At 39.4% G+C, this 20,502-nt stretch overlaps 2 protein-coding genes across 6 annotated transcripts in view; both read right to left on the bottom strand.

Annotated features, from left to right (window-relative positions):
* The window catches only part of Nt5b (5' nucleotidase B), a 434,421-nt gene that overhangs the window by 201,881 nt on the left and 212,038 nt on the right, over window positions 1–20,502 (bottom strand).
* LOC137621568 (major facilitator superfamily domain-containing protein 9-like) overlaps window positions 1–20,502 on the bottom strand; it is a 120,519-nt gene that overhangs the window by 12,824 nt on the left and 87,193 nt on the right. For all 5 annotated transcript variants that reach the window (XM_068351967.1, XM_068351970.1, XM_068351968.1 and 2 more), the window contains 4 exons: window positions 10,772–10,901; window positions 10,238–10,372; window positions 7,966–8,040; window positions 1,137–1,390 (listed from right to left, as the gene is read on the bottom strand). In XM_068351967.1, the coding sequence (XP_068208068.1) occupies window positions 1,137–1,390; window positions 7,966–8,040; window positions 10,238–10,372; window positions 10,772–10,901 (594 nt within the window). The remainder of the gene's footprint in view (window positions 1–1,136; window positions 1,391–7,965; window positions 8,041–10,237; window positions 10,373–10,771; window positions 10,902–20,502) is intronic.

The raw sequence follows: 20,502 nt of genomic DNA, 5'->3' as shown, positions 1-20,502 counted from the left end.
GAACGTGCCCTCTACATCCGGAGGGATATCCTCACACAAAGGACCTAGTTGGGAGATAACTTTCACTGCAAAAACGAACTTTCATTTCCTGTCACTGCTGGTAGAAGACGAAGAAGGAGAGCAATCTCACTTAGTTTGTTTCTTGCGACAAAAACAATATCTCTCCCACTAGAAGGACGGCCACTCCCTATAGTACTCGCAAGGTGATTCTACTGAACATGTCTTAACATGGCAAGAGGAACAAAGCAGGGTGTGGATCAACCTCTACCCGACTTATGAAGGTGCCACAGGGGACATCCATCACGACCAGGGCACTCAACCTCTACCCGACTTATGAAGGTGCCACAGGGGACATCCATCACGACCGGGGCATGAACACTTTAACATTCCGCTTGCTAGCCATGATGCACTTGCTCATAGCTCATAAATAATGATAGAAACACAAGTGACAGTGAATAATAAAGACACAAAAGGCACAAGCACTAAACACTATAAGGGTATGCAAAGGTGAATATGGAAGTCTAATTGTAAAGAGGAAGTGAGGATACATCCTCTTGACTTCCCGACCAGAAGTGTAGTGAAGAGCATCATGAGGTTTGGTTGCTTAGCAATAATAGTATGATGCAATAAAACCCTTTTTCTTTGATTGTCTGGCATAGAGAAAACGAGACTAGGAGTAATCCATTTAAATGACTCAGAAATTAAGTTTGTATCTGCGTAAGGTAAACTCTAGCATTTCTAGACAATAGTTCTTGACAATAGCTTGTTTGGTTCTTACCATTAAAAACAGAACTTTTCTCTAATATTTATACATGAGATACTGTATGTGACAAGAACTAGTATGCTGAAAAATTACATTACAAAATATAAAACAAAGCCATGACAACATAACTAAAATGGATGCTTTTTATATACTATAAAAATAATAAAACCTACAACAGAAAAATGGGGGTTATGTTGCTGTTATTTCTTGCCTTAAAAAAATCTCTATATAAGAGTCCTAGCTTCTATAATGTACAGTAATGATATATAAAAAAAAGATACTATTGTCATTTTCATATATTTACAAAGTTTCTTATACAGTACATATACCACCAATCAAACTAATATGCAAACAAACAGTTCTTTTAACTTACCTGAAAAGATATCAAATACCCAATAACCTTTGGGCTGACACCAAAATTCTGATCAATCAGCAGGGAAAAATTTGATCTATATACTAAAGATGAGAAACTCAAGAAGAACCTAATGAGGAAAATATCGCCAAAAATTTGCCAGTTGATATCTTTCATAAATGCAAACATCTGCTTCAGGTTTTCCCCTTCTGATGTTTCTTTTGTGGAAGTTTGTTGCAGAGGAGATATATCAGGGATGAACATCCAGAATATCACTGAAATAGTAAAGATGCAAGAGAATGGGTTTACTTGAAGGTCCAGATTTTAATCAAGGTCAAATACACAAATATCAGTACAATAATACTTTGAAGAAAAAAAATTATAAAACATATTCATTGTATAAAGCTATATTTATGAAAGCACAAAGAAACAACTTTTAACATTTATGCGCAGCAGAGGCTGGGAACAGATCTGATTGTGTTTGAGCAGTGTTTTAGAGAATGAAGATGTATAAATGCGATCAGCGCCAAAGCTACCTCTGTACACCTCCATGAGGATTAAAGACAGCAAGACAATAGCTACTGATCAACTGAAAGGTACAGGACAGTACGTATATTATTTTTAATCCCAAAAACTCCTATCCCTAGCTCATTATGATAATAAAGTGTGTTTGTGCATACCATGCTAATTGGAATTATAGAAAATCAAGCCCCGATATGAGTGCTTAATAGTAATTTTGCATTGCAGGACCAAAATATAAATCAATTGAGAAAGAAGACAAAGTTAAGTTAGGTTTACAGTTACTGGATATATTAGAGTAGAAGACCTATATTTTTTCTGCTGTGAGTATGGTTAAATTATCATAACTATATTTGCATATCATAGATTTAAAATTAGTATCTAGTACAGTAGTTTAAAAAAAATGTACATTTAAAACAAATAATAAGTAGCACCAGAAAGATATTTGGAAGGACTGATGTATTGTTTGTAAGGAGCAAGAAAGGTAAAATTATAAAAGGTTTCCAAGGAATATATGAAGGCTTATATCTATCAGTTCTGTTGTTGGAATTTAAAGTGGTGGAATTTCTAGACTAGGAAAAAAAAAGCCGAAACTTTTTAGAAACAGACTTCACTTAGCTCTGACCTAGTTATTTAGACCTCTCAAGTTCACTAATCAATATTAATTCTAACCACAGATGAATCCATAAACTAACAGTTCTAATGATTATGAAAACCATATTCAATGCCAAGTATGTAATCAAGTACAGTAATACCCTATACATCGGTTAGTCGGGCGTCAATTCCAACATTACAGTACATCACTCATCATTAAGCATTATATACAAAAATAAAAACCTCGTTACTTCATAATTCGTGATCTTGCGTTGGTTTCTACATTGTAAAATAATGATTAAGTGTTGTACTATACAGTGCTGTACTTTACATAGAAGCTTATTAATGTAGGTAATGTACAAAAATGCCTCACAATATTTAATTAATTGGTTCCCAAGTGATTTTCATTTCATGAAAATTTTGTATTGTAGGGCACGTTTTACAGGTAAATTGGCTAATCTGTTCCATAAATTTACGATAAACTTAAAATTAAATTCCTTTTTATTTTGCCATTTTATAATTTTGTATTTTTTTTATTATACATTTTGTATTTTCTAAATGTAATAATTTTCTCCATTACTTCCAGTTCTCTTTCTTTTTGGATCACTTTCAGCTTCCTCTTGGCCAACTACTATACAGTAGTATCGAAGGCCTCTTTAATAAATAACTATAGAGTACAAGGAAGCTTGTTTCTGCCTGCTTCTTAAAATGTTTCTGTAATAACCCAGGCAAACATCATTAACCTGCTCAAGAATACGACCTGTGTAAACCTTTTCTGGGCCTCACTTTCAACAAGAGCAGCCATTTTATGGTAGCCAGCTAGACACGCCTAAATTTCTGCAGCTTTCTGTTGGTCATCCTCCTTGTCACCGCTACAGAACTGTTCCTGAATAACGTTCAAATGCATGGCCTCAAACTCCAACTCCCTCAGGTCATCCGTCGTAAGCTCCTCTTGGTGCTCCACTAGAAGCTCGTTGATGTCATCCTCATCGACTTCCAGACCCATGGACATCACGAGTCTAACGATCTTGGCAACCACATATTGTGCAACAGGTTCAGGATCGTCAACTTTTTTCAGCTTCAACTTGGCCAACGGGGAAGTCCTTGAAATCTTGTGTGGAAATGGCTTCAGCTTGGCCTACGTGGAAGCCCTCAAAATCTCGCGCAGAGATGGCATTAGGCCACAGCTTCTTCCACGCATAGTTGAAGGTGCACCTCAAAACCTCCCACCAAGTTGTATCGATGATTCGAAGGTATATGACAACATCGAAATGCTCCTTCCAAAATTCAAGCAGGGTGAGTTTTGTGCTGTCAGTCATTATGAAACATCTCTTGAAGAGACATTTCGTATAGAGCTTCTTAAAGTTTGAAATCACTTGCTGGTCCATGGACTGGAGGAGAGGGGTGGTTTTAGGTGGAAGATAGAGATCTCTGATGAAGGAATACTCCACTAGGATATCTTCCTCAAGGCCAGGAGGAATTTCAGAGGCATTTCAGAGGGAGGTGCTTCTCTTCCAAATATTTTTGCAGAGTCGGGCCGAAACAAAGATTTACCTACTCGGTGAACAAGAGTTTCGTTACCCAGAATTTTGCATTACCTCTCCACATGACCGAAAGCTTCTCCTTAATTACTTTGTGGGCCTTGAAGGCTCGAGGAGTCTCAGAGTAATACACCAGTAAGGGCTTCACTTTACAATCCCCACTGGTGTTTGCACAGAGTGCAAGGATAAGCCTGTCCTTCATAGGCTTATGCCCAGGCAACTTCTTTTCTTCCGCCGTGATGTACGTCCGATGAGGTATTTTCTTCCAAAAGTGAACTGTTTCTTCACAGTTGAAGACTTGCTGGGGACTTTAGGCTTCCTGGAGAGTCAACTCGTCGAACGTCATAACAAAAGCTTCGGCCGCTATCATGTCCGAGCTGGCAGCCTCCCCATGCCGCACCACCGAATGAACGCCAGACCGTCTCTTGGATTTTTCAAACCACCCCCGAGAAGACTTGAACTCTGGGGATGCCTTTTTTAATGTCCCTTTTCCTGCGACGTCTTCAGCCTGAGCATGCACGAGATCCCCGAAAATGGCGCTGCCCTTCTGCCAGATTATCGTCTTGTTGATCGTGTCTCCAGCGATTTCCTTATCCTTGATCCAAAGGAGAAGCAGTCTCTCCAACTCATCATGGACGTGGCTCCTCTTGCTGGAGAAAACAGTCACGCCCTTAGAAGGTGTTGCTGTTTTGATGGCTTCCTTCTGTTTGAGGAAGGTTCTTATCGTAGACAGATTTCGGCCATATTCTTTGGTGATCACACTTAATCACATACCAGCCTCAAAATTCTTGATTATCTCAAGCTTCGTCTTCATAGAAATCATTCTCTTCTTCTTTCCCTGCACATCAGCAACTATCTTGGGACCCATGGCTAATTACGCACGAGTGGAATAACACAACACGATACAGTTCAGTGTGTAAAAGCACGAAAACGAAATCTCCTACACAAATTCAATCTGAACGATAGCGCTACCAAATCGAAATGATCAAGAGACCCTGATACATAGATGCATGATGGGATTGATGCTGACTAATAGGAGAGCATGATCGTATGGCAGTAACTAGCATCAGAGTAGGAAGATAACCAATGGGAGCGCAGGAGAATGATGGCGAGTTTACAGCGGGCGATGCGCGAATTTTAAAATCAAAGTCGGAGGTGGCCCAGTTCTCGTACCGTCCCTCGTTTCGTAGCATGAAACATTTTTCTCAATAACATATTAAGCAAAAAACATCTTTGAATCTCGTTTTGCAGCAGGAAAATTTTGTATGCAGCTTTCGTATCAAGAGGTATTACTGTATCTGGTTTTTATAAAATGATAGGTTATAAGCAATTTTTCATGTTCAGTATGTGTACTATACTCTACACTATAAGGAACATATACTGTTAGTCACTTTAACAGTACAGTATAAGGGAAAAATCTGATCTGCGTCAAAAATCGCCTTACATTAGATATCTTGGAACCAATTAACAATGTAGGATGGGGTATTACTGTACTGTACAGTAGTCTTAATTTGTCTCTTGTATTTGTTACTTGATCTTTGCAATAAAAACAAAATTTAAGAATGCAGTCATAAACAGGATCGATCAATCAAAATTTGAAAAATCAACAACAAAGTTAATTTCTGTCTGCTACATGTTAATACTACCAAGAAGACTCTCTTCAGCATCAAGTAACCTGAAGAAACTCTAAAAGGGTAGCCTCACCAATTTAACTATATTATTAGTACTACAGATTTCTATTTAAGACTGGAAAAGTTCCATTACTGTACCTATAAGACTGATCTTGAAAAAAAAAAATTAACACCCCACAAAATTATAATGAATCAGCCAGAGCTATATTTAACATAACAATAACTGCAAAAGTATAGTGAATGTTACTAATAAAGTATTGTCCTTGGGGTTATACAGTGTAATCCCCTGTCTTGTTTCATTATCGAGGACTTTTTTATTATCAAGCACAATCTAGAGATGATGTCAGAAAATAATAGCGATTATCACATGATTAATTATCAATCACTACAATGGATAACAAAACTTATAAACTGGTAATTGACAGCAAATTCAGTAAATCTAATACCAATTACAAGAGTAAATTGATATTATCTTCAAAATGCAAGTATCCTTTATAATGTTCAAAAAGTTCATTAGATGAAATTGAGATTTCTTTCTCTAAAAATTAAAATATTTCAATATTTAGCTCCTAGGAAAAAATCAACAAAAGTCACTGCTACTCTCAGACCTAAAGCAGTGAATTGTAGTTTAACCCCAAGGCAAAATATTCCCACAACGGTATCTACTTTCTACATCATTACAAAAGGCTTATCTGCTATGCTCTGGTCCCCATACTCACACTGCCATTCAACTTTCCCATTTACTGAATTCTAATGCCTTTCCTTCTTAATTGTTCTTCAATGTAATCCATCCTGCACTTTAACTCTTTGATTTTTCCATAGTAATATTTCCAAATTATACTCTTTCCAGCAACTTATTGTCCTCCATTTGTATGACCTAATTAAAAAAAAAATCATATTATCCATGACAGTCTTGAATGGCCTAACTGCTCCCCCCCCCCCCAACATAACACAATGTACTTTATGCATTACTAAAGGATTTACAGCATCCCTTCAGCATCTACCTATACCAACTCTTTAGGCATCTACTTTGCCTCCATTCCCATTACCTTTCTTCCATTTTGCAATCCAACATCTTTTAACTTTTATCTCATAATACAACCACAGTTTTTTACAGTTGCACCTCATTAATAAATAGGCCATTGCATAGGGCCATATGGCCCAAATTACATACTGGTACATCCATCCATATTCCACATAAAAACATATTGGTCCATCCTGAACCTATACAAACCTTTCTTTATCCACTTCTACAAACCTTTCTTATCCACTTCTACATACCGCATATTAGCCATCCTTTCAATTGTTTTTATACCACATGCCCATGGTAAACAGTTCACCTCAACAACCTCAATGCTTTTCCTTTCCTTTGCAATCAACAATGCACTTTACTTCAAAACAGGAGTGATAACTAAATTCTTTCGTACATTTTCGCTTTGACTTCCATACACACTCAGCCTTTTCCCAACCTTCTGCACTCTTGCTCCACCTATTTGATCATTTACCTCTTACCCTTCTATCACTTGTTATATTCTCTAAAACCTGTACTTGTACAAAGTAATCAGTTCTATTCTTCAAATATCTTTATTAAAATTCACTGCTCCATTCCCTTGGTTTCCATCACTGTATCCTCAACCATACACTTGATCACACTAACTATTGACTTTCACATTTAGCAAACACTTTTAAAGCCTCATAAGTTTCTCAAGTTTCTTATTATTATCCACAATATTCATAGATACTGAACAGCCATGGAAACAAAGATATGTCTGGGACCCACTTTTACACTGCCAATCTCCCATCTAAATATTACTCTTGGCATACAAAATTCTATTGCTCTCAAAAACTTACATTCTATACTAAGTATCCTTAATGCCCTCTCCATTGTGTCCTCATTGACTTGAAAGCTTTTCCTAGTGCTATGCTAAACACTGAAACTACACATCCTCTCCTTAGGCTAAACCCACAGTCTTCTTCCCTTATCAATCCTTCTGTCACATGTCTTACTTCCCTTCTATTAAAATCTTGCTGTTCACCTTCCCAGGTATGCTAAAATCCTATCATGCACCTTGTCAAGTATACCAAGTAATGTTATGCCCAATAATTCTTAAAACTGTAGTTGCTTTTTAATCAAATTTAACTTTATAGGTTAAAACACTTATCGCTTCCAGTCACTTCTTTGAAACCTTTACCTGATCCAGACACAACTTTTAATTCTTGTTGCCCACAACGTCAAATTATTACAACCATTCCTCAAAAATTTTCCAAACTGACATAAACTCCTTTCATTCAAGTCATTTGATGCCTTCTCTATCTACCATTAACAAATCTTCAAAATATTCACTCTATTGACCAAGGACTACATTCATCCTATACAGCATCTTTCCATTTCTATTTCTTTACTAAGGTGTATTTTAAACATATCATTACAAATAATCCCTTTCCATGTGACATAAATGTAGAAATCTTTATAATTCAATGGTCTTCAAGCTTTGCATTATATAAGTCAAGGATGGATCTAATAAGATTGTAAAATTCAAATTATTAGAATCTGAAGCAACTTACCAAAGTCTACAACGAAAAAGAGAGCACCGAGGTTACAGACAATGGAGAAACCATCCTCGAGTTCTGATAAATGTCCTGGAATAGATGAAATTATTAATATTTGAGATGATGAAATGGTATTCTTTGATAGGGTGCATTATTATTTACAAATGACAATAGTGTACTGTATCTCTTCAAACACACAAAAATAATGGAATAACCAAAATTGTAACAGCTAGAGACATATAGCAAGGCATCATTAAATCAAAGGGAATGGCATAGAATCTTTAAAATGTATTTTATTGGATCTTTACTAAAGACACAACTACTGTACAGGATGAATCTAATACTAAAATGTTAATTATAAAAAGATACTGTACAGAAAAGACCCACTGATACTATATAACATCTGGATACTATACAGCAGTATGCAAGGTATAAAAATTTGAAATAAATTCTGGTGTTCATTTAGAATAAGAACAGAATTCATTACTACAATGATTATTATTATTATTATTAATTATTATTATTATTATTATTATTATTATCAATTAATAACTAATAATTAATCATTGATTATTATTATAATAATAATAATAATAATAATAATAATAATTATTATTATTATTATTATTATTATTATTATTATTATTATTATTATTATTATTATTATTATTATTATTACTTGCTAAGCTACAACCCTAGTTGGAAAAGTGGGATGTTATAAGCCCAAGGGCTCCAACAGGGAAAATAATCTAGTGAGGAAAGGAAATAAGGAAAAACTAGAAGAGAAGTTTAAGAACAATAACATTAAATGGGGATACAACAAAGGAGTACAAATAGATAGGCTTCTGGTGGCTGCAGTAAGAAGATATGGCATTACTGTAATAGCAAATTCAAAAGAGATCTTATAAATGTTAAAAAGATGGAATGATGAGAAACATGGACAGGTGAATATTTAAAATAAATGTAGATGAAGCAAGAACTAGGGGTACCAAAAAACTAACAATAGAATGGAGCAATCAAGAAAATAATAATGAGCGTATTGTAGGTAAGTGTATAGGAGAATCTTTTCATAACCAGCACGTATGCTAAAAGTTAATGTGCCAGAGGAAGATTGTGTAATGGTTACTGGGCAAACCTTGGAGATGATAAAATATATCTGCTATCTTGGTAACATAATAGATTGGATACTTATATAAAAAAGGGACATAAAAATCAGAGCAGCAATAGCTTAGGTAAATTTGGGGATGATTATTAAGACACACAATAGAATATTCTACTTTCAAGGGAACAAAAAAAATTAAAATGAAATGTGTAAAAGCTATGGTAAGCACTAGTAACATGGAGACTTGCAAAGTCAATAGAAGGCCAGAACACGTGTAAACCTAAAATATAAATTTGATGGCTAGAGTGCATTGGAATGATCACTTTATTAATTTGGATGCAGCATAGAGATATGGTGTTCAAAAGCAAGTGAATACATTTTAATAATTTCAGCAAATGATGAAAATAAGAACAGCAAATGATGAAAATAAGAAATAAGCAGTTAGTTACATTTAAGTAGCATGGTGACAATAGAAGTCCAAGAGATAACAAAAGGTCATAGAAGATGACTTTGACTATTTTCAGTTTCAGGCAGAATATACATAACATGAAAGACAGTGGGGAAAGCTCATCCACCTTTGAACCCCTTACAAAGAATAGTTCAATCTGACTGTTTTACCAAGTAAAATTTCTTTACAAGTATCCATGTATGGCTTATCTTAAGAATTTAGTTAATTAGTGTGCTATATAAGGCAGTGTGAGCAACTCACTTACAAATTGGATTACAAAGCTTAAAAATTCTTATATATAAGAAACTTACATCAAGATAACCCTTCAGAAGAGCTATCTTGAAATCATTAAATTAACACTGATTTTCACAGCAATTTATTCATACTATGATTAGTATATCTTAGTGCTTACTTTAAAAGAGTAGGGTTATTATGACACTATAAAGAGTGTACTATAAAGGTAAATTTTCTTTACAGTACAGTAAACTGATAGTAGCCTTGGTAAGAACCATCCAATAGTATTTAATAAACTAATGATAATTTTTCACTTGTGAAATAACCCTGTTATAATAGCTACTGTAAAGTAAAAACTGAATATGAATGAAAATACATCTAATGAAATATGAAATTATCACTCACCAGATTAATGCTACACATATTACTGTATAAGGAACTTAAATAAAAAGAAAAAAATAATTTCAATTTTAGTGGAGAAAGATTTTAAACAAGTGTCTCACCTCCTAACATAGGGCCAACAATAAACCCCATACTGGAAGTGGCATTAAAAACCCCAAAGACACGGGATCTATCTTCAGGAGTGGTGACATCGGCTAATAGAGCTCTACATAATGTCTGGCTGTGCTTAAATACTCCTGGTAGAGAAAATTGTTGAAAATCATTAACAAATAATTGTAAATCATAAAACTATGATAAATACTAACACTTGTTTTTCACAAAACCTGAAATATGTAACCACCTTGTCAGGATAAGCAACTGTTCGTAAAATCAGTGTTGATACAGCAGCAGAAAAACTTCATATGACAATAGCAAGAGAATAACACAGTACTATCAATGAAAATATTGAAAATTAATGACTACAAACATTTATTTAATAATGAATTGTGTTACTCATACAACTATGATGAAAAAAAATTAATTATTTCAAGTTAAACACAGTACATATGCAAAGAATCAATCTAAATAAAGCACATTTTAATATAATTCTTGAAAATATGGTAATTTCTTATTAATTTTAGGGAAATGAAACATACCTGCAATAATTCTCCCCAAAATTATTATAACTAGGGACTGTGATGAGCCAAGGACAATATAACTGACAGCTGTTGCCATCATACATAACAATATTACTGGCCTTCTTCCAGATATATCACTCCAACGGCCCTGCAATATACATTCTGCATAAAAAAAAAAAGACTTCCTAGAAAGTACAAAATATATATCATAAAAGAATGTAAAAAAATTTCAATTACAAAAAATCTAAAGTTGGGACAAATATACCAGCTTTTCTTATTAAGCTATAGAATAGCTGATCCTATTCACTTTTCATTAAATAATAACAAACTCGGCATCTACTGAAGTTTTACAAGTTAACATATTTATAAGGATTTCTTCTTGAAATAAATGAAAAAATCACTCATCAGAAAAATCACAAATTTTCAAAAGTTTAAAAAATGTCCTTGTACTTGCACCTCAAGTATTAAGTCAAATGATAGTAAACCTCCTGTATCCTCTTATAACTCATTCTAATCTAATTATCTCCAAAATTTTTTCTGAGAGAGAAAATAGGTGTCAATGGAAAATGTATTTATAAATTAAAGCCTAGTTTAAAATATTCCCAATGAGGTTGAGTGAGACAGTCCATTTGCTAAGAGGCAAATTCATAAGCTAACGGCATATACAAATGTATCTCTCTCAATGAGCAGCAGCATCTGACTTAGAAATAAAGTCCAGTTATGGATTCTTCCTCATGTTTCACAAATCAATTTAGGAATGCCAGCCAAAACTTCATGAACACTTTCAAAGATATTAGACAAACAAATCTACAACCATAAGTCAAGACTGCTAAATTTTGAGGTGAAAGACACTCTTAGGCTGGGCCTGAGATCTTATAATGTTAAAAAGATGGAATGAGATGCATGGACAGGTGAATATTTAAAATCAATGAAGAAGAAGCAGAAACTAAGGGGACCAGAAATCAAACAGCAGAATGGAGCAATCAAGAAAATAATAATGAGGGTATTGTAGGCAAGTGTAAAGGTGAATCTTGAAGTATGAGAAGCAAAATTGGATTAAAATATCTAAAGCTTCCAGTGCCAAGTGTTACAATTCAAGAGTAGCACCTCAAATACCAGACACTTATACACATAACCTACATTATTATGATGATTACAACCTTTTAAAATGTGGTAGATTTTTAGGTAAATCTCTTGATTTGACTTTCAAGTGCTTTCAACAGTCAGATAGCTTAAAAGAATTTGGGTGTAAACTGTAATATGGTGTATCTGTGATTTATCAGAAAACAAGACCATTAAAACATCTAACTTAAGAGGCTATTGTATCATTATACTGATATATGGAAGAACAAAATCATTCTCTTATTTCAGCATAAGGAATTTAATTTAGGTGCCCTACTTGGATCTCTCTTCTGAGACCACAACATAGGCCGAGATGAAAAACTCCATTATTTGGTTTCATGTAAAATGTAGTAGGATGTGAAGTATCCCCAGAATAATTATATGATACTGTATTCATATATTTAACTGTACATATATGAATTTTCTTTTCTAAAACCTCTAGTAAGCAAGACAAACAAGTGTCATGAATATGTAAGAGCAGTTAACATGGATATTGTATCTGATTATTAAAAAATGATATTTTGATTATAAAATAAATTTTTGAATATACTTACCCGGTGAATATATAGCTGCAACTCTGTTGCTCGACAGACAACTCTACGGAAAAACTCGCCAGCGATCGCTACACAGGTTGCGGGTGTGCCCAACAGCGCCATCTGTCGACCAGATACCCAGCTCTTATGTAAACAAAGACTCAATTTTCTCCTCGTCCCACTGCGTCTCTATTGGGGAGGAAGGGAGGGTCATTTAATTTATATTCACCGGGTAAGTATATTCAAAAATTTATTTTATAATCAAAATATCATTTTTAAATATTTAACTTAGCCGGTGAATATATAGCTGATTCACACCCAGGATGGTGGGTAGAGACCAGTAATATATGTTTACATTTTATGAGCTAGGAGTTTTTTATTTCATTTTAGAAGTTATCAAAATAACAAAAACAAAATAAATAGGTACCTGGTAAGGAAGTCGACTTGAACAATTACTCTGCCTTTTAAGTACGTCTTCCTTACGGAGCCTCGCGATCCTCTTAGGATGCTGATCGACCCCTAGGAGCTGAAGTATCAAGGGTTGCAACCCATACAACAGGACCTCATCAAACCCCTAATCTAGGCGCTCTCAAGAAATGACTTTGACCACCCGCCAAATCAACCAGGATGCGAAAGGCTTCTTAGCCTTCCGGACAACCCAAAAAACAACATTAAAAACATTTCAAGAGAAAGATTAAAAGGATATGGAATTAGGGAATTGTAGTGGTTGAGCCCACACCCACTACTGCACTCGCTGCTACGAATGGTCCCAGTGTGTAGCAGTCCTCGTAAAGAGACTGGACATCCTTTAGATAAAAAGACGCGAACACTGACCTGCTTCTCCAATAGGTTGCGTCCATTATACTTCGCAGAGATCTATTTTGCTTAAAGGCCACGGAAGTTGCGACAGCTCTAACTTCGTGTGTCCTCACCTTAAGCAAAGCTTGGTCTTCCTCACTCAGATGTGAATGAGCTTCTCGTATTAACAGTCTGATAAAGTAGGATAAAGCATTCTTTGACATAGGCAAAGATGGTTTCTTAACTGAACACCATAAAGCTTCAGATTGGCCTCGTAAAGGTTTAGTGCGCTTTAAATAGAACTTAAGAGCTCTCACAGGGCATAAGACTCTTTCTAGTTCATTGCCTAAAATCTCCGATAAGCTGGGAATATCGAACGATTTAGGCCAAGGTCGAGAAGGCAGCTCATTTTTGGCTAGAAAACCAAGTTGTAGCGAACATGTGGCTTTTTCTGACGAAAATCCGATGTTCTTGCTGAAGGCATGAATCTCACTGACTCTTTTAGCTGAGGCTAAGCATACCAGGAAAAGTGTCTTTAAAGTGAGATCTTTCAGGGAGGCTGATTGTAGCGGCTCAAACCTGTCTGACATGAGGAATCTTAGTACCACGTCTAAATTCCAACCAGGTGTAACCAAACGACGCTCCTTAGTGGTCTCAAAAGACTTAAGGAGGCCTTGAAGATCTTTATTGTTGGAAAGATCTAAGCCTCTATGCCGGAAGACCGATGCCAACATGCTTCTGTAGCCCTTGATAGTGGGAGCTGAAAGGGATCGTCCTGTTCTCAGGTATAAGAGAAAGTCAGCTATCTGAGCTACAGAGGTACTGGTTGAGGATACAGAGACTGACTTGCACCAGTCTCGGAAGACTTCCCACTTCGATTGGTAGACTCTAAGGGTGGATGCTCTCCTTGCTCTAGCAATCGCACTGGCTGCCTCCTTCGAAAAGCCTCTAGCTCTTGAGAGTCTTTCGATAGTCTGAAGGCAGTCAGACGAAGAGCGAGGAGGCTTTGGTGTACCTTCTTGACGTGTGGCTGACGTAGAAGGTCCACCCTTAGAGGAAGACTTCTGGGAACGTCTACTAGCCATCGAAGTACCTCGGTGAACCATTCTCTCGCGGGCCAGAGGGGAGCAACTAGCGTCAACCTTGTCCCTTCGTGAGAGGCGAACTTCTGCAGTACCTTGTTGACAATCTTGAACGGTGGGAATGCGTAGAGATCTAGATGTGACCAATCTAGGAGAAAGGCATCTATATGTATTGCTGCTGGGTCCGGGACTGGTGAGCAATAGATTGGAAGCCTCTTGGTCAGCGAGGTTGCAAAGAGATCTATGGTTGGTTGGCCCCAAGTGGCCCAAAGTCTCTTGCATACATCCTTGTGGAGGGTCCATTCTGTTGGAATTACTTGCCCTTTCCGACTGAGACAATCTGCCATGACATTCAAGTTGCCTTGGATGAACCTCGTTACTAGTGAGATGTCTTGACCTTTTGACCAGATGAGCAGGTCCCTTGCGATCTCGTACAACGTCAGTGAGTGGGTCCCTCCTTGCTTGGAGATGTACGCCAAGGCAGTGGTGTTGTCTGAGTTCACTTCCACCACTTTGCCTCGAAGGAGAGACCTGAAGCTTTTCAAGGCCAGATGTACTGCCAACAGCTCCTTGCAGTTGATATGCATGTTCCTCTGACTCGAGTTCCACAGTCCTGAGCATTCCCGACCGTCTAACGTCGCGCCCCAGCCCACGTCCGATGCGTCCGAGAAGAGAACGTGGTTGGGAGTCTGAACGGCCAGGGGAAGACCCTCTCTTAAGTTGATATTGTCCTTCCACCAAGTCAGACAAGACTTCATCTTTTCGGAAATCGGGATCGAGACCGCTTCTAGCGTCTTGTCCTTTTTCCAGTGAAAAGCTAGATGGTATTGAAGCGGACGGAGGTGTAGTCTTCCTAATGACACAAACTGTTCCAGGGATGATAGCGTCCCTACCAGACTCATCCACAGCCTGACTGAGCAGCGTTCCTTCTTCAGCATGTTCTGGATGAATAACAGGGCTTGACTTATTCTGGGGGCCGACGGAAAAGCCCGAAAAGCTAGACTGTGAATCTCCATTCCTAAATACACAATAGTTTGGGATGGGACCAGTTGCGACTTTTCCAAATTGACCAGGAGTCCCAATTCCTTGGTCAGATCTAGAGTCCACTTTAGATCCTTCAGACAGCGACGACTGGAAGAGGCTCTGAGAAGCCAGTCGTCCAAATTAAGGGAGGCTCGGATGTCCGATAAATGGAGGAATTTGGCAACATTCCTCATCAGCCTCGTAAACACGAGAGGAGCTGTGCTTAGGCCAAAGCACAGGGCCCGAAACTGGTAGACCACCTTTTCGAAAAAGAATCTCAGAAAAGGTTGGGAGTCTGGGTGGATGGGGACGTGGAAGTAGGCGTCCCTTAGGTCTAAAGAGACCATCCAGTCTTCCCTTCTGACCGCTGCTAAGACTGACTTTGTGGTCTCCATGGAGAACTTCGTCTTTGTGACAAAGACATTCAGAGCACTGACGTCTAGCACCGGCCTCCACCCTCCTGTCTTCTTTGAAACCAAGAAGAGGCGGTTGTAGAATCCCGGAGATTGAAGGTCCGAGACTTTGACCACCGCTCCCTTGTCTAGCAAAAGAGACACTTCCCGTTTCAAGGCTCGTCTCTTTTCTTCCTCTCTGTACCTGGGAGAGAGATCGATGGGAGACGTTGCTAGAGGGGGTTTTCGTACAAACGGGATCTTGTACCCCTCTCTGAGCAACTTCACAGATTGTGCATCTGTGCCTCTCTTCTCCCAGGCCTGCCAGAAGTTCTTGAGTCTGGCTCCCACTGCTGTCTGAAGTTGCGGGCAGTCAGACTCTGCCCTTAAAGGACTTGGATCCTTTCTTCTTCCCTCGCTTCCCTTTGGCACGAGCACCTCCTCTGCTGGAGGCTCTGCCACGAAAGGGCGGAATAAAGCGAGACGCTAGAGTGTCCATCCTTGGTCTAGCTGACAAGGTAGGCAAAGGGGGAGCTTTGCGAGCTGAGGACGCAACAAGATCGTGAGTGTCCTTCTGCACTAACGAAGCGGCTATTTCCTTTATCAGGACTTCTGGAAATAGGCACTTGGAAAGAGGAGCAAAGAGAAGCTCAGATCTCTGGCACGGTGTAACTCCAGCAGAAAGGAATGAGCAGAGAGATTCTCGCTTTTTCAGGACTCCGGACACAAAGGATGCAGCAAGCTCATTAGACCCATCACGGACGGCCTTGTCCATGCAGGACATAATGAGCAAAGAAGTCTCTTCATCTGTCGAAGAGATCTTCCTGCTTAGGGCTCCTAGGCACCAGTCTAAGAAGTTAAAAACTTCAAAAGCCCTAAAGATTCCTTTCAAAAGGTGGTCCAGGTCCGATGATGACCAACAAATCTTTGAGCGTCTCATGGCAAGGCGGCGGGGAGAGTCTACAAGACTTGAGAAGTCGCCCTGGGCAGAGGCAGGAACTCCCAAGCCGAGAACTTCTCCCGTGGCATACCAGACGCTCGATCTAGAAGAGAGTCTAGCAGGGGGAAAAGCAAATGCTGTCTTCCCTAAACTCTTCTTGGACTGTAACCAGTCTCCTATCACCCGCAAAGCTCTCTTGGACGAGCGTGCGAGGACGAGTCTAGTAAAGGCAGGTGCGGTAGAGGGCATGCCTAAAACAAACTCTGAAGGCGGAGAACGAGGAGCCACAGAAACAAACTGGTCAGGAAACAGCTCTTTGAAAATAGCCAAAACTTTTCTAAAGTCCAAAGAGGGTTGAGTAGACTTAGGCTCGTCCAATTCTGATTGTTGTTCATCTTGATGTGCAGCAACATCATCATCAGAAAGTTCCTCATCCGACAACTGATGAGGAAACGGCAACGGAGTGGGTAACGGCTGGTTCGCTGAGTCCGGTCGCACTGGTGCATGCGTGACTGAGCCGGACGCAACGTCATGGAACTGCTGCACAGTCTGTGAGCTGTCAACAACCATGGTAGCGCGAGGACGCACAGCGTCTACCCGAGACTGTCTAGACTGACTGGGTTGCGCAGTGGAAACCACACTGGGTTGCGGAGGTTGAAGCACCGCGTCAAAACAAGGCAACTCTGATGGTTGTTGAACATCCAGAACGTCAAAGCCAACCTCCGTGCGGCGCTTAACGTCAACATGCGGCTGGCAGCCCACACTGGAACGCATGGGTGGAGGAACTCTCTCAACTGGTGTGCGTGAGAAGGTTACCTCAGCGTCCACAGGACGCACAACCGATCGCTTGGAGGGTTGTAGGCTAGGTACTGCACTAGCTGGTACGGCAGCAACCTTCTCCGCATGAAAGTCCTGCATCAGAGACGTAAGCTTAGACTGCATGTCTTGCAGTAAAGACCACTTAGGGTCTACAGGAGCAGGTGCGGCGACAGACGGTGTTAGTGTCTGATGCGGTACCGCTTTGCCTCTCTTAGGCGGTGAGCAGTCATCGGATGACGGCAACGAGTCCGAACTGACCCAGTGGCTACAACCGGGCTGTTGGACTTGTCCTGAAGGGACCGATTTACGTTTTAACGGTCGCGAGACCTTGGTCCAAAGTTTCTTGCGAGAAACACCTTCAGACGACGAGGTATAAATGGGCTCTCTCGTCTTAGGTAGGTAGGGGCGATCTTGGGGAGATACGCCCGATACCACGGAGGGAACGTCTGTTCGCTGATTAAAGCCTCTCGAACCCATGCGTCGTACGACATTGCTTCTCCCCTGTACTTGGGAGCTTGCAAGAGGTCCCGGACTAGGAGGACGACAGGCACGAACAGACGAACCCTCAAGCGCAACACTGTCCACAACACTATCACTTGGCACTTTAGCACTTCCCACTGCACTTTGGCACTTAAGCTCCTTAACATCCGCCATGAGCTGATTGCGGTCACTTGCAAGGGACTCAACTCTCTCACCCAGAGCCTGGATGGCACGCATCATGTCAGCCATCGATGGTTCCTGAGTGCTAGGAGGGGGGTTAGGAACAACCACTACAGGGGAAGGAATAGGTTGTGGGGCATGAGGAGAGGATACATCAATAGATCGAGAAGAACTTCTCCTAACTCTATCTCTCTCTAGCCTACGTGTGTACTTTTGAAATTCGATAAAATCGAATTCCGAAAGGCCAACGCACTCCTCACACCGGTCTTCCAATTGACAGGTTTTACCCCGACAATTGGAACAAACAGTGAGGGTCGATAGAAGCCTTCGGAAGACGCCTAGAACAGTCCCTAGCATTGCATTTCCTAAATTTGGGAACTTGTGAAGGGTCAGCCATTTTGAATTGGTCAAGGGAAAATTCCAAAAAACGATCTAAGTCATCAACAAAGAATCCGATACAAAAAAGAGTTCAAGGATTTATTTGAAGAAAAACCCTGCACAGCGAAAGCTCAAAACCAGAATATAGTACTTCACCAATTAGATGTGAAAAACTCCAGTTTAGCAACAGCGAGTAAAGTATGTCTTGTCGACACGTCGACAGAGAGAAAATTGAGTCTTTGTTTACATAAGAGCTGGGTATCTGGTCGACAGATGGCGCTGTTGGGCACACCCGCAACCTGTGTAGCGATCGCTGGCGAGTTTTTCCGTAGAGTTGTCTGTCGAGCAACAGAGTTGCAGCTATATATTCACCGGCTAAGTTAAATATTTAAAATGATATTTTAATTATAAAATAAATTTTTGAATATACTTACCCGGTGAATATATAATAGCTGCTGCTCCAGCGGCTCGACAGAAAACACAAACAAAAACTCACGAGCGATCGCTATGAAGGTTGTGGGTGTGCCCACCAGCGCCAACTATCGGCCAGATACCGCATATACATGTAAACAGACCCAATTTTTCTCATCCCGCTGGGTCTCTATCGGGGAGGAAGGGGGGGCCTTTAATTTATATATTCACCGGGTAAGTATATTCAAAAATTTATTTTATAATTAAAATATCATTTTTAAATATTTAACTTAGCCGGTGAATATATAATAGCTGATTCACACCCATGGTGGTGGGTAGAGACCAGAGTTAATTAAGTTTACAGCGTATATGCTTAGAGTTTTTGACAGTTATATCATAACAAAACCCAAATATATAAAGGTACCTGGTAAGGAAGTTGACTTAGACGATTACTCTGCCTTATTAGTCTGTCTTCCTCACGAAGCCCAGCGATCCTCTTAGGATGCTGAAAGATTCCCAGGAGCTGAAGTATTAAGGGCTGCAACCCATACAACAGGACCTCATCAAACCCCTAATCTGGGCGCTCTCAAGAAATGACTTTGACCACCCGCCAAATCAAACAGGATGCGAAAGGCTTCTTAGCCTTCCGTACAACCCAAAAAACAATATTAAAAACATTTCAAGAGACAGATTAAAAAGGATATTGGAATTAGGGTAATGTAGTGGTAGAACCCTCACCCACTACTGCACTCGCTGCAACGAATGGACCCAGTGTGTAGCAGTCCTCGTAAAGAGTCTGGACATCTTTTAAGTAAAATGACGCGAACACTGACTTGCTTCTCCAAAAAGTCGCGTCCATAATACTTTGCAGAGATTTATTTTGCTTGAAGGCCACGGAGGTTGCTATAGCTCTAACTTCGTGCGTCTTAACCTTAAGCAAACATCGGTCTTTCTCATTCAAGTGAGAATGAGCTTCTCGTATTAAAAATCTGATAAAATATGACAAAGCATTCTTTGACATAGGCAATGATGGTTTCTTAACTGAGCACCATAATGCCTCAGATTTACCTCGTAATGACTTAGTACGAGCTAAATAGAACTTAAGAGCTCTAACAGGACATAATACTCTTTCCAGTTCGTTGCCTACGATCTCTGATAAGCAAGGAATATCAAAAGATTTGGGCCAAGGACGAGAAGGCAGTTCATTTTTGGCCAGGAAACCAAGTTGAAGTGAACAAGTGGCTTTTTCTGTAGAAAAGCCAATGTTCTTACTGAAGGCATGAAGTTCACTGACCCTTTAAGCCGAAGCCAAGCACACTAGGAAAAGTGTCTTGAGGGTGAGATCCTTCAGGGAGGCTGAATGTAATGGCTCAAACCTGTCTGACATGAGGAACCTTAGGACCACGTCTAAGTTCCATCCAGGAGTTGCCAAACGACGTTCCTTAGAGGTCTCGAAAGACTTAAGGAGATCTTGGAGATCTTTATTGTTGGAAAGATCTAAGCCTCTATGTCGAAAGACTGAAGCCAACATGCTCCTGTAGCCCTTAATCGTGGGAGCTGAAAGGGAGCGAACCTTTCTCAGATGTAAAAG

The sequence above is a fragment of the Palaemon carinicauda genome, chromosome 28 (genome assembly GCF_036898095.1).
Source record: "Palaemon carinicauda isolate YSFRI2023 chromosome 28, ASM3689809v2, whole genome shotgun sequence".
In the NCBI taxonomy this organism is placed as follows: domain Eukaryota; kingdom Metazoa; phylum Arthropoda; class Malacostraca; order Decapoda; family Palaemonidae; genus Palaemon; species Palaemon carinicauda.
Note: the sequence above shows the minus strand (reverse complement) of the source record. Positions and strands in the feature narration are given on the sequence as shown.